General features: G+C 45.6%; 1 protein-coding gene across 1 annotated transcript; it reads right to left on the bottom strand.

Annotated features, from left to right (window-relative positions):
* Nucleotides 1-2,742: 2,742 nt before the first annotated feature.
* LOC136522010 (protodermal factor 1-like) lies at nucleotides 2,743-4,134 on the bottom strand. The gene is made up of 3 exons (XM_066515791.1): nucleotides 3,917-4,134; nucleotides 3,605-3,749; nucleotides 2,743-3,469 (listed from the first exon to the last, which is right to left on the bottom strand). The coding sequence occupies exons 1-3, from the start codon at nucleotides 4,020-4,022 to the stop codon at nucleotides 3,142-3,144; spliced, it is 579 nt and encodes a 192-aa protein (XP_066371888.1). The 5' UTR covers nucleotides 4,023-4,134; the 3' UTR covers nucleotides 2,743-3,141.
* Nucleotides 4,135-11,924: the final 7,790 nt, after the last annotated feature.

The raw sequence follows: 11,924 nt of genomic DNA, 5'->3' as shown, positions 1-11,924 counted from the left end.
CTCTTCTGCTTAGCTCACTTCTCAGTGTGGAGGTTTTAATTTGTTCTTGCCACGTGTAGCAGTAGCTCATTGGGACCTTTGCTTGAGCTGAATCTGTGTTGGGCCCTATTCTCGCTAGGTTGCTTGAGCTAGCTGGGTTCTGTTGTTGGATTGGTCCTTGTGCTCATGACCTTGCATTACAATAGAATTTGGTTGTGCGCTGTCTTGTCTTTTTTTATAGGAAAAAGTGCGCATTACCTCCTTCAACTTTTACGAAAGTCTGATTTCTCTCTATGAACTCTAATACCAGGTAAACCATCTCCCTGAACTTTTAAAACCCTTCGTTTTACCTCTCTGACCGGTTATAAGCGGTTTTCAAAGACGGTTTTGTCTTTGTCTTTTTTTATTTATTTCGGCCGAATCTTTAAAAATCATAGTAAATCACAGAAAAATCATCAAATGAAAAATCCAATTTGGTTGGACTCCACATGAGTAGATGTACACAGTGAATATATAATATAGTATGTTGTAGCTTTAGGTCTATGCTTTTCTGTAATTAATTCATAGCTGCAGTTTCTATGGTCCAATTGTGGTGAAAGTTTTATGGTGGGCTAATTATTGTATGCTTGAACTATAATAAAAATTTCATATTCATTGGATCATGTATAATTTAGTTATAGATTTATTTAGGTATATGCTTGTTAAAAAGTACTCAACGTTTTGAACTTTCCAACCATGGAGGCTGCAGCTTGTAAACGAAAAAGGATAGTAGGTAGGAACACATGTCTCCGTTTCAAACTCAGACAGACGTTAACGAAGCAGAGTTGGATATCCAAGATTATACCGACAGACGAAAAAATAGTTGGAGAAAAATTTTGTCTCTTTAATATTAGGTATAAATATAGATAGATATAATTATACATACATATTATAAATGTTTTTAGATGTATGAAACTTATCTTAATGGTGGATATACTAACAAACGAAATGTCATGGACCCACCAGCGAAGTACTCAATGCCTATGTACATACCTATAATGGTTCATCGGTTTCTAATTCAGCGGACATTTGCTGATTAAGGGAGCCTGTTGAAACACATGACCAATTTCCAACCCAATACACCATCACTTGTGATCAAGCATAGGACGTTATCCTTTCGTATTAACATCTATGAATCTTGAATTAAATATTTCAATTCATAAATGATCTCAAATTAAAAAATTCAGGTGCAAATTTTTAGTTCTCGTCGAACACTACAACTTTAGTATAAGGCATCTCTTTACTCAAGGTTGTTCGAAAATTTTTAAAATTTAATTTGCAATATCTAATAACTTAATGTATATTTCGACCCCTAGACCATGTCAAATTGAAAAACAAATCACCAACTATAGGGTTTTAGATTTGGTCGACCTCTACAATTTTGATATAAAGTCTGTCTTCATTCGTTTTCATTTTTAAAAGTGGTGACTTTATTTGCTTGGCAGCTATTTTCAAGGGCAGTTGGCTTAGTCGATTTTCCCTTAAAATCACCCATTCCTTGGGGTAAAAGACATCAGCAAACGCAGCTAACAATATGAATTTTAGGGGTGTTTTTTGTATGTCAACTGCCCCTTGAAAATCAATTTTTAGAGACGGTTTATAAGCTACAACTATATTTATAGAGACAATTGACAAAGTCAATCGCCCTGTGAAAAAAAGGAAGGGATTGTAAAAAACATTAATGTAGTAGCGTAGGTTGATAGAGTCAAAATCTATTGATCCAATAAATAAGATAGGTCAACTCAATCATTACATAACAACCAGTTTCATAATTTGTTGATCTACTTTTTTTTTCTCTCAAAGTATGATCCATGATGATTTGTTAAGCATGTCAGTCCTGGAATTAAAAAAAACAAAATCATATTTTAAAGATGAAAAATACAAAATTAAAATTATGGTGTTCACTTCTTAACGTATTTTATTCATCATATTGTGAAGATGAAAATAGATAAAATTAGAATCATGGTTGACTTCTCAACTTATTTTATTTGATGAATAACATCATATTTTATTGATATTTTTAATTTGGTATATTAATTATTTTTTGAAAAGTATTGATAGCACTTATGGTTTATGATATAACAGGAAAAAAAAAAACTGGACGGACCATTGGAACATCGAGCTATATATATAGCCTATAGCCTTTAAGTGAAATAGATAGACCCACATATAGTTGACCTCCTTAAATTGACCTTGAGTTGAGGAGGCGAGCTAGGTCTAAAGTCAAATCTAGACTGGTTTGGCAGACCTCGGCAAACAAGGTTAATTAGATCCATCCCTGACTCCCTGAGCACCGGAGGAGGCTGGATGGCCAAGCGGTCGGGGCCAGCAGCAGGATGGGGATGGCAGGCGGACAGCTAATTGGCAGCAAAAGAGCAATGCGTCGTGTTGCGTTAGAGTTGCAATGGTTGAGCTGGCGACCGGCGAGGCCACCCGCCACCGGGATGACGGGAGTGGAACTCGGTGGGGGAGCTTGACCGGCCGGCGTTGTTGCGAATACCATGGTGCGCGGGAGGTTGAAGAAAGCGCTTTGATTATAGAGTTTTGTTGACACATATATACGTGATCTAGCGGTGGATGAACGTCGCTCGAAATAATGTTGGTAAATCTAACACCTGAATTTTAGCACCTCCTCTAATTACATGATATAACGAACACCATACGTACTTGCGACAACTAACTTAATGCCTCTTGTTTGAATTTGGACAGGCAAAAACAAGTATGGACAACAGGGAAAAAGGAAATCCTTACGTAGATATGTAGTTGTAGCCATGTACAACAGCCAGTAGTGCTGACGACAGAAACAAGCGCGCGAGCGCCCGTGCATTTAGTAAGACCAACGACCATTTTCACTAGCAAAGTAAGCAATAAATCCGTCATCTTATTTCTTACATCAGGAACAACGACAAGAAAGCAAGCATCACTACTGAACCAGATAACGAGACGCGGCCTGGCATCATGCATCATCATGGGAAGACGACGACGCAGAGACGAAGGCAACGCTGAGGAGTGAGGACATACATATGGCATACCTGCACACCCATGCATCATAGAGACTCAATTATTTAAGAAACACTACATAGGTTACGTTATGCGCTGATGATAAGAGGCCGGCCGGTCTAGCTAGTAGTGGCAGGCGTAGTTGGCCTTCTTGAACATGGCGGCCTGCGCGACGGCGGCGGCCTTGGACGTGAGCGCGACGGCGATGCAGTCCTTGACCTGCTGCGTGCTGTAGGCGTACTGCTGCTTGGCGGCGACGGAGTTGAGGTAGGCGGCGGCGCCCTCGCGGAGGAGGTCGCCGTAGCAGTCGGTGCGGGTGTTGCACAGCGCGTCCTGCAGCGTCTGCAGCTTGCTCCCGAAGAAGGCGCTGCACACGTCGCCCAAGGAGCCCAGGATGCTGCCCAGCGACCCGATGCACGAGACGATCGCGTCCGGGTGGCTCTTCCAGTAGCTGCACGTAGGAGTACTCAGCAAATTTCATTTTCATGCATATTTCATATTTGTAGTAGGAAATTTATATGTCTCGATTCTTGATGCATAGAAGGCGGCGTGCGATGCATATATAGCCCGGTTGTTTGCTTCTTACTCGCAGGTCCCGGTGCCAGAGTAGACTGGCATCGGCGTGTAGCCGCCGCTTCCGTACCCGCCGCCGCCGTACCCACCACCACCACCTCCACCTCCACCGCCGTACCCGCCGCCGCTGCCACCTCCTCCGTACCCACCGCCACCGTCTGTTTGGACAAAACAAAATAATAGACAGCACGGCACATGATTGTTAGCTCATCAGCAGCAGACGGAGCACAGGACACAGACGACACTAGACACACATGCATGCGTTTGTTACACTACGGAAAGGGAATCATATATTATATAGCAGATTACGAGACACAACACGTACACTTCTGTTCAGCAACGTGATCTCCCTGCAGGCCCCTGCTGCCTGATGAGCACCGAGAGGCTACGCCCACCAAGAGGACGGCGACAAGGAGAACCTTGCCGCTCATCTTGCTAGCTCGCTCTCCTCTCCTCTCCTCCCGTATGTTTCAGATTGAAAAAGACTAGCGACTGGAAGAGAAAGAAAGAGAAGAGCACCGGCAGATGCTCAAGCGAGTGTGCACTGGGACACTGAGCCTGCAGGGTTTATATAGAGGCGCTAGCTGCAGGCGCCGGGCACCGGCACTTGCACTTGAGCCTTGCCGCCGTTGCATGCGCCGTGCGGTCCTGTGGCATGCTGCTACGGCTTTGTAGAGTAGTTGGCTGGCATTGAACGCCTACTTGGATCCATGACGAATTCTCCAGGATCCACGGGCGATTGATTTGGAATTTTGTGACTTCGCGTCTGAGTCCGTCAGTGCACCGATTCAGACAATCAGTAACATTGCATTCATCAAATTAGAAATAGAAGAGGCATGTGCATTCAGTAACAAAATATGCCTGGGAAATTTAAGTTCACGTGTAAAGAATTCTGGTAATAACTTTTGTAATGGAGTACAAGCTGGTGTGTGCATATTAACTTGAGAACCATATGCGGGTGTGCCGGTGTGGCATTCTAACGCAGACTGCTTTCATGGCAAGAGACGACGGGCCGCTATCAGCACTAAAATGGGTGTCGCTCCGATCCAATTGAGCTGATTAAATTGCTTTCGGCGCTTGCCACCTACTCGACGATCACTGTTTGTATGTACCACTTCATTAGATGCACGGAGCGACACATGGAGTGTGCACGGCGAGGCCTCCAAATCTCCAATTGCTAGCCAAGCCAAGGTATGTAAGTAGCAACACGACGGCGTGTTCCTTTATTAGGAGCTCCATCTGTGCATTGCGTGCAGGCTGTGTTGTCCGTCCCAGAAACAATACGCACAGTGCAGGAACCTGCCGGCGTGATCCAAAAGTAATTAAGAGAATTGTATATTTCTGTGAACCTGAAACACGTACGTTAGATATTTGAAAACAAATAGAGGTCGTCGTCGTCGTCGTACAGACAGAGTTTTGACACAGCAAGACAGGAATACGCCATCATCACCATCACGAGCTAGCGACGGCTAACAGCAAGCCAATCAGGGCGGCGACGCATAAATACCAGCGTTTAATGGCTTCAAATACTACATATGCTAGATGATATCCCGCGCGTTGCTGTGGGGATTTTGTGGCATTGCAGATGATCACAAATAGAGGAATATTACTTTGTTTCTTCATGATTTTAGCTGAAAGTATAAATGGAAAACGATGATCCATCTTCAGTAAAACCTAACAAAATGCCTATCAATCAAATCCATATCTTCATAAAAAAAATACACGTATATGCACATTCTGCGGTAGCGCTGTTTCTCATGTACCATCTCGGTTTGGAGACCGTACTTGTAGTTTAAATTTTGTTAAAAAAAAAGCGCACACATAAATAGATATAACAGATCGGGTATCAGTTGGGTGACCCAACAGAAGTTCTGTTTTCAAAAACATCTTTCATCTCTTGTAAAAAGGAAAACCTTTCCGCCCCTGTCAAAAAAATGGGAAAAAAAATCAGCCGCAATACCTCACGAAGTGAGGCCATCATCAGCCCATCACACGTAGATGGACTCTCACCCACTCATTCGGGTCTCCCCCTCGCGTATCCTTCGGAGTTCGGACTCCAGCGCGGAACGGCCGTTCCATATGGGAGCTCCAGTCGGATCTCCTTCCTCCGTTCTTTCCCTTCGAGTTCCAGACGTCACCCTTGTCACGTGCATGGGTGGTTGTCGTTGCCGACAGCGTGGGCGCCACGCCGCACATCTCCGCGTCCCTCGTGCGGCCCCGGCACGGAGATCAGACCATAGGTGAATGGGCGCCGGTGCTAGGGACGCCGCCAGCAGGGAGGGCGGGCGCGGCGAGCAAAGCGCCGCGCGCGAAGCTCTGCAGGCACCACCAAGCGGGACGCAGCCCGGCGGAGGTGATGTTGAGTCCCGGAAGTCCATCTTCTCCTTCCATAGCGGGGTGATCACGGCGCACGAGCCACTAAGGTGGAGCGCAGTATGCTGTCTGGGACGGCACGATGGTTGAGCTAGAAGAAGCCCGGCAGAGGTGGTGCGGCGCTGCCGAGCGGGGCAGGACATATGGCCGGAGCGGAGTTATTTAAACGTGACTGCAACGGAGGCGGCGACTGTTCGTTTTCTTCTGCATGCGTGCATTTGGAGTGGCGGTTCCTTTTAGGTGCATTTATTTGTTGTGATCGAGGAATCGGTGATGCATTGTGGTAGATGAATCGATTGACGCAATAATTTGTATGGCTGATTGGTTAGTGCGCGAGAAGTAACGATGGGTGGGTGTGGGTGAGGGTGACGTGGCTTAAGAAGATAGTTATAGAAGATTGCAGAGAAAACGTGGCTGTCTGTCTGGCCCGTTGACGCTGACTTGCAGTCTACCTAGGTCAAAAGGAGTGTCTTAATCTATGGAGATGAGTTCTCATGCAGTACCGAAAACATCCGATGTAGATATCACCAAGTCCCATACATCACAGATTCACAGTGACGGAATGCATGGCGACAAATTAAAATAAACTCATGTCAGATGTGAGATGTTATCAGCCTGTTCGTTTGGCTGTGGCTTGTCGTAAACGATCATAAATTTTCAGCTGAAATAGTATTTTTCTCTCACACAAATCAGCCAACAGTAATTCTTTAGGAACCAACAACGACAGCCAATCGAAAAGGCTTATATACTCCTATGGAGAACCCCGACCATCTGACAGGAGGGAAGAAAAGTGGGTGGAAAAGAATCATCGATCTGCCGGTGAGTCCATAGCTGCGCGCGCAGGCTGCAGCAGCATGATTTGCTTGGGACAAGAGCCATGTGAGCTTCCAAGCATTGGCAGAGCAAACAGTTTGGAAAGGCAGCCAGCTAACAACCAGGAGATACTCTGAGTCTGAGGCTATAGTGATCACGATATAATGTATTAATGCTGCCCACTTTAATTCAAGATCAGGTCTATCTATTTGCAAGGAGATTCCGCTCAGCATTCGGAAGGAACCAGAAACAAACTTCGGGGGCAGTCATCAGTAGTTAAACGCCCTCATCGCTCGACTTATAAACCATATTTTTCAGTCAACGAATAATATTTTTATCTCACAACAAATCAGTCAACAGTACTTTTAGTCATGGTTTATCAGCCAAACGAACAGGGCAACGAATAATATTTTTGTCTCACAACAAATCAGTCAACAGTACTTTTAGTCATGGTTTATCAGCCAAACGAACGGGGCAAAATTCAACTTGGCTGTAAACACTGTCCCCCCCCCCCCCCCCCCCCCCCCAGTTGTAATGGAATTTCTAGACAAGGGTGAGAATTAAATGGTGCACATAATGTAAATAGTAACAGTATAATTATAACACCTATTCATCACGCACATCAGTCATCTATGATTGTCTTTGCTATATCGTCGTACCCTGTCGACAAGACAAGAGGTCAAAAGAGAGACACCGGCGGAGTCAGCAGCAACAACCACTGGCATGCAGGCGATTTTTATAGACGGTTAAAAACAAATTTTAGAATCTTAAACGGTTGCTATACCATCGATTGTACAAATAAATCATTTTTAGGGCGGTTCTCTTAGCTTAAAACAATCCAGTTTTATTAAATCTAGACACCCCTATAAATTATTTTCAGTCCTTTTTAAAAAAAATGATTTAGAAGTCGTAAGAATAAAGATGACGTACTACTTTTAATGTGGTCGGAGGCCTACAAAACTAACCACAATCACAATATTTAATTTCCAGTTTATTTTTGCACAAGTGCGTTTGTAGGTTCTAGCCCACGACATCTCCTCACGTGTACAGCCACACCACACAGTCCTATATATAGATGCTATTCTTTTGTACTAACATGTCTAAATCTTGTATTCAATATTTTGACTCGTAAGCGATTTTAAATGGAAAAAATTTTAACTACAAGTTTTAGATCTCATCAAGCACTACAAATTTTACGTAGAACGTGTCTCCATCGAAGGTCATTTAAAAAATTCAAAATTTTTAAAATTCAAAAATATGAGAACTTTATGTATGTATGTATGTATGTATGTATGTATGTATGTATGTATGTATGTATGTATGTATGTATGTATGTATGTATGTATGTATGTATGTATGTATGTGGGCCCCCAAATGATCTCAAATAAAAATTTCATCAACTAACAAGTTTTAGATCTTGGCGAACTATATAATTTTGATATAAATTTTGACTTCGTCTATGTCTAGACCGCCCCTTGTTAGAGCCGGTGGTTAGACTAAACTTTCTTCCCTTGACAACACTTAGCCTAAACCCCAACCCACACGATTGTCCTAGTGTGCTACCCATATAACAAACAACTGTCTGACCTTCATCTAGGATTTTTGCAAGAAAATTAGACCACGTGGTTCACATTACATTAATAAAAGGCGCTTGAGTTTACAAGATATTGTTCATCACTTAATCATAACACATTCATACATGTCAGAGTCTAGCGGAAGTCTTTAAGATAAGCAACATAGTTTTGATACATGTCCATGGTCGTGCCACCACAATGGACCTACGACTCACCAGGCCGGTGTCTACCACTCCCAGTCCGTAGAGGATAGGCACATAGAAAAGCCCATAAGTGGAGGCTACCTCAACTGTAAAACTCAACAAGTAGTATCATGAGTATACGACTGTACTCAACGTGTCTTACCCTAGTAATAACAAGGATGACGCAATTAAGCTATACCAAGGAACAATCGTTGGTTTTGCGGTTGGTTTTGCATAAAGGAATTTGTAAGAAAAAGTAAAGTTATCTACTCAACTAGACAAGCATATCTTGATAATCCACAAGTCCTTCAGATCATCAGTAGTCCGAATCTAGAAGAAAGGAACAAGGTATAGTTCAAGACTCTTCAGAAGGGTACAGGTTTACCGGACCAAAGATAATGATCACAACCCATACGAGAAGTTGGTACATAAGGAGTGACTCATGCCTCAACCTTTCCCAAGTTCGGCCAAAGCGCCCACGATTGGTTAGAGAGTCCGCCTAGGTACTAGCCCTCCTAGCTACCCCGGCCCGTGCTACACCTCATGCCGAATCCATAGGACATTCAGTCGTAACAAAGTACTAGGTTTAGCACACCCATTGATGACAAAGTGATTTGTACAAATTTATGTTTTAATCCTACTACCACGGATACACGGTCCTTAATATGTCCAGCAAGCTACACCATCCAAAACCTCTCCGTCTTGCCTCTCTTCCCCCTCGCGTTGGCCCTATGTTGATGCCTAAAATCAACACAGGAGTCATCGATGACTAGATGGCTTCACTTTCATAGAAGCACACACGACTAGTTTTCGAGCAAACTAGTAAAAGAATAATTTCTTCGATTACGGCAAAGAATCGAACTATCTGCTTTTGAGCAAGAACAACAAAAGATGATACTCCGATGATGCCGGAGCTCGCGGCTTGTTTATAGTAAACTAGAAAAGCATGACTTTTGACCTAGATGCAAAAAGTAAAAGAAAGTAAAGGAACATGATAATAGTAGATTGTTTTGTGTCGATTGTCTTTGATAGATTCAATAGGCCTTTGACCATTTTCTTTTATATAAGTATGTCTTGGTTTCCCTTTTCGGATAACAGGGTCGGTGCGGTTCGCGGCATGAAGAGCCCGGACACCGTTGGATTCGCCAAGCAACAGACTTGCCAATTCGTGTGAGTATCATGATCTCCCATGTAATTCAGTCTAGGATTTACAGCTGCACCCTCCCTTTTCTACTTCTTTACCGCGGCTAAGTCCCTAGCCCCAGGGCGCGCACCGGCGCGACGGCGCAGGCACAGGACAGCCACGCCGGCGCCACCCAACCTGCCACTACATAACTAAGATGTCGATGATTACCTCGGAGACAACACACGATGACCGGAAGCGCTACGGCGGACAGGGGCGGCGCTCCGAACTCCCTCCCCGGCGGTGGCTCTTGACCTGCAAAGGCGGGCGCGTTCCCGTAAGCAACAACGAAGGCAAGGCCAGCACACGAGCTAGCGAGCACCAGGGAGTACTCACGGATACCTTCGCGTTGACGGTTCAGTCGGAGGTGGTCTGAGCAGAGCTGGCCACATGCGCTCGCGGCGGTGCGGCGGTGCCCGACGGTGGCACGACCACGGTAGTGGGGGCTGGCCTGCTACGAAGCTACGGCTGAGGTGCGCGGGGTGCTCAGGAGGGTACGGTGAAGCTGTGGGTGCACTGAATCGCTACAAAGGTGCATGGAGTGACTGGCTTGCCATCGGGAAGCGTCCGTGCGGTCTTATGGACCCGGTGGCGCGGGATTACGAAATTGCGCCCCTGTGCAACGACATACATAGCAAGGTGGGGACGGGACACGGCCAGATACCTAACGAAGCCGAGCCTAAGCCGAATTGGAGTCTAATGCTACGGTCATGGCGAATTGAGAAGAATCATATCGGCGACCAAGGAGACAGCTGGGCAGGGGAGGTCATGGCTTGGCTTGGTTCATCTGCGGCATCAACGCATGGGCCAACAGCACCACTACGGGACAGCGGGACAGGCGAGCCATCTACATGGCCACTGCGGCAAGGCGACGAGCGCGGTATGGCGCCATCGCGTCGGGTAGCGCCAGACAAAAGAGGCAGCGCGACATCGATGCCGAGGTGATGGCGGGGTAGGCTGTCGCCCAGCGCAAGAGCAGCCAACAAGATGTCAACGGACACAGGACCGGCGGGATGACGGGTGGCGTGTAGCGCGGGCCTGGCACGCTCCCAGCCAAGGCAGTGCAGAGCAGGGCATGGCGCGGCAAGGTTGGTCGGTGGGCAGCAGCGTGGCCATGGCCGGCAGCGGGGCAGTAGCGTGGCCGAGGCCGGCAGCGGAGGCAGGCAGACCTGGCGCGCAATGCCAGAGCCGTGCGCGTGCCCGGCGGGATGGTGGAACATGGTGCGCGCACGAACGCGGACGGCACGGCAGAGCGCTGGCAATGCCAGCAGCATGCCAGGCTAGCGGTGACCGCGCCCAGTGTCAACTCCAGTGATGCGCACGCTTTTTAAAGCAAGCAGAAAACTTGTACACGATGCTCCAAAAGCCGAACTAACTATTCGATGCACAAGAGGGTACGTTGGGCTATCTAACGGAGCCAATATATTGTACCACATCCTAAGCCGATCGCTCTACAACCATCGCCCAAGGTGGCTTCGTCGGCCCAGTTGTAAATCTTCGCGAAACGACATCGCTCCGAATGATTTCACGTCGAATCCCCATTTCGGCCTATGAACCCACTATCCAACTATCCTTGCCCACGACTAGCTAATCATCGTCGTTCACAAACGTTCTATAGCACTTGGATTTCGACAACCATTCGATCATAATACTAAATAGTATTATATGAAATGTAACCACGGACTCATGTTTCGCATGACTGTTTCAAGAACCGAACTTTGATTTATAATTCATGCTATACACACATGCACATACTTATGATGCTCGTGAAATGTTTTAGCAAAGCATTACAATGTAACACCAGTGTGTTACAAATCTATCCCCCTAAAACAAAATCTCGACCCAAGATTTCATGTGCCTAGTGTGAGAAAGGGGTAGGGAGTACATTTGGCGCAATAACTAACTATCCGACCTAGAGAGGAGATGGGGGGTAATGCTTTGATATGTAGCTCTCTTGCTCCCAGGTGGCTTCGTCTTCTAAATGATTTTGTCATTGCACCTTATAAAATTTTATCACACTATTCCTAGTCACTCTCTCCTCTTCCAAGATTTTTATAGGATGGTCCACATAAGACAGATCAGGTTGGAGCGAAAGTCCTTCTATTTCCATAGATTCTTCAGGAACTCGTAGGCATTTCTTCAATTGCGAGACGTGAAATACATTGTGAACCGCTGAGAGAATTTCAGGGATTTGGAGATGATAAGCAA

This window comes from Miscanthus floridulus, chromosome 18, assembly GCF_019320115.1.
Source record: "Miscanthus floridulus cultivar M001 chromosome 18, ASM1932011v1, whole genome shotgun sequence".
NCBI lineage: Eukaryota > Viridiplantae > Streptophyta > Magnoliopsida > Poales > Poaceae > Miscanthus > Miscanthus floridulus.
Note: the sequence above shows the minus strand (reverse complement) of the source record. Positions and strands in the feature narration are given on the sequence as shown.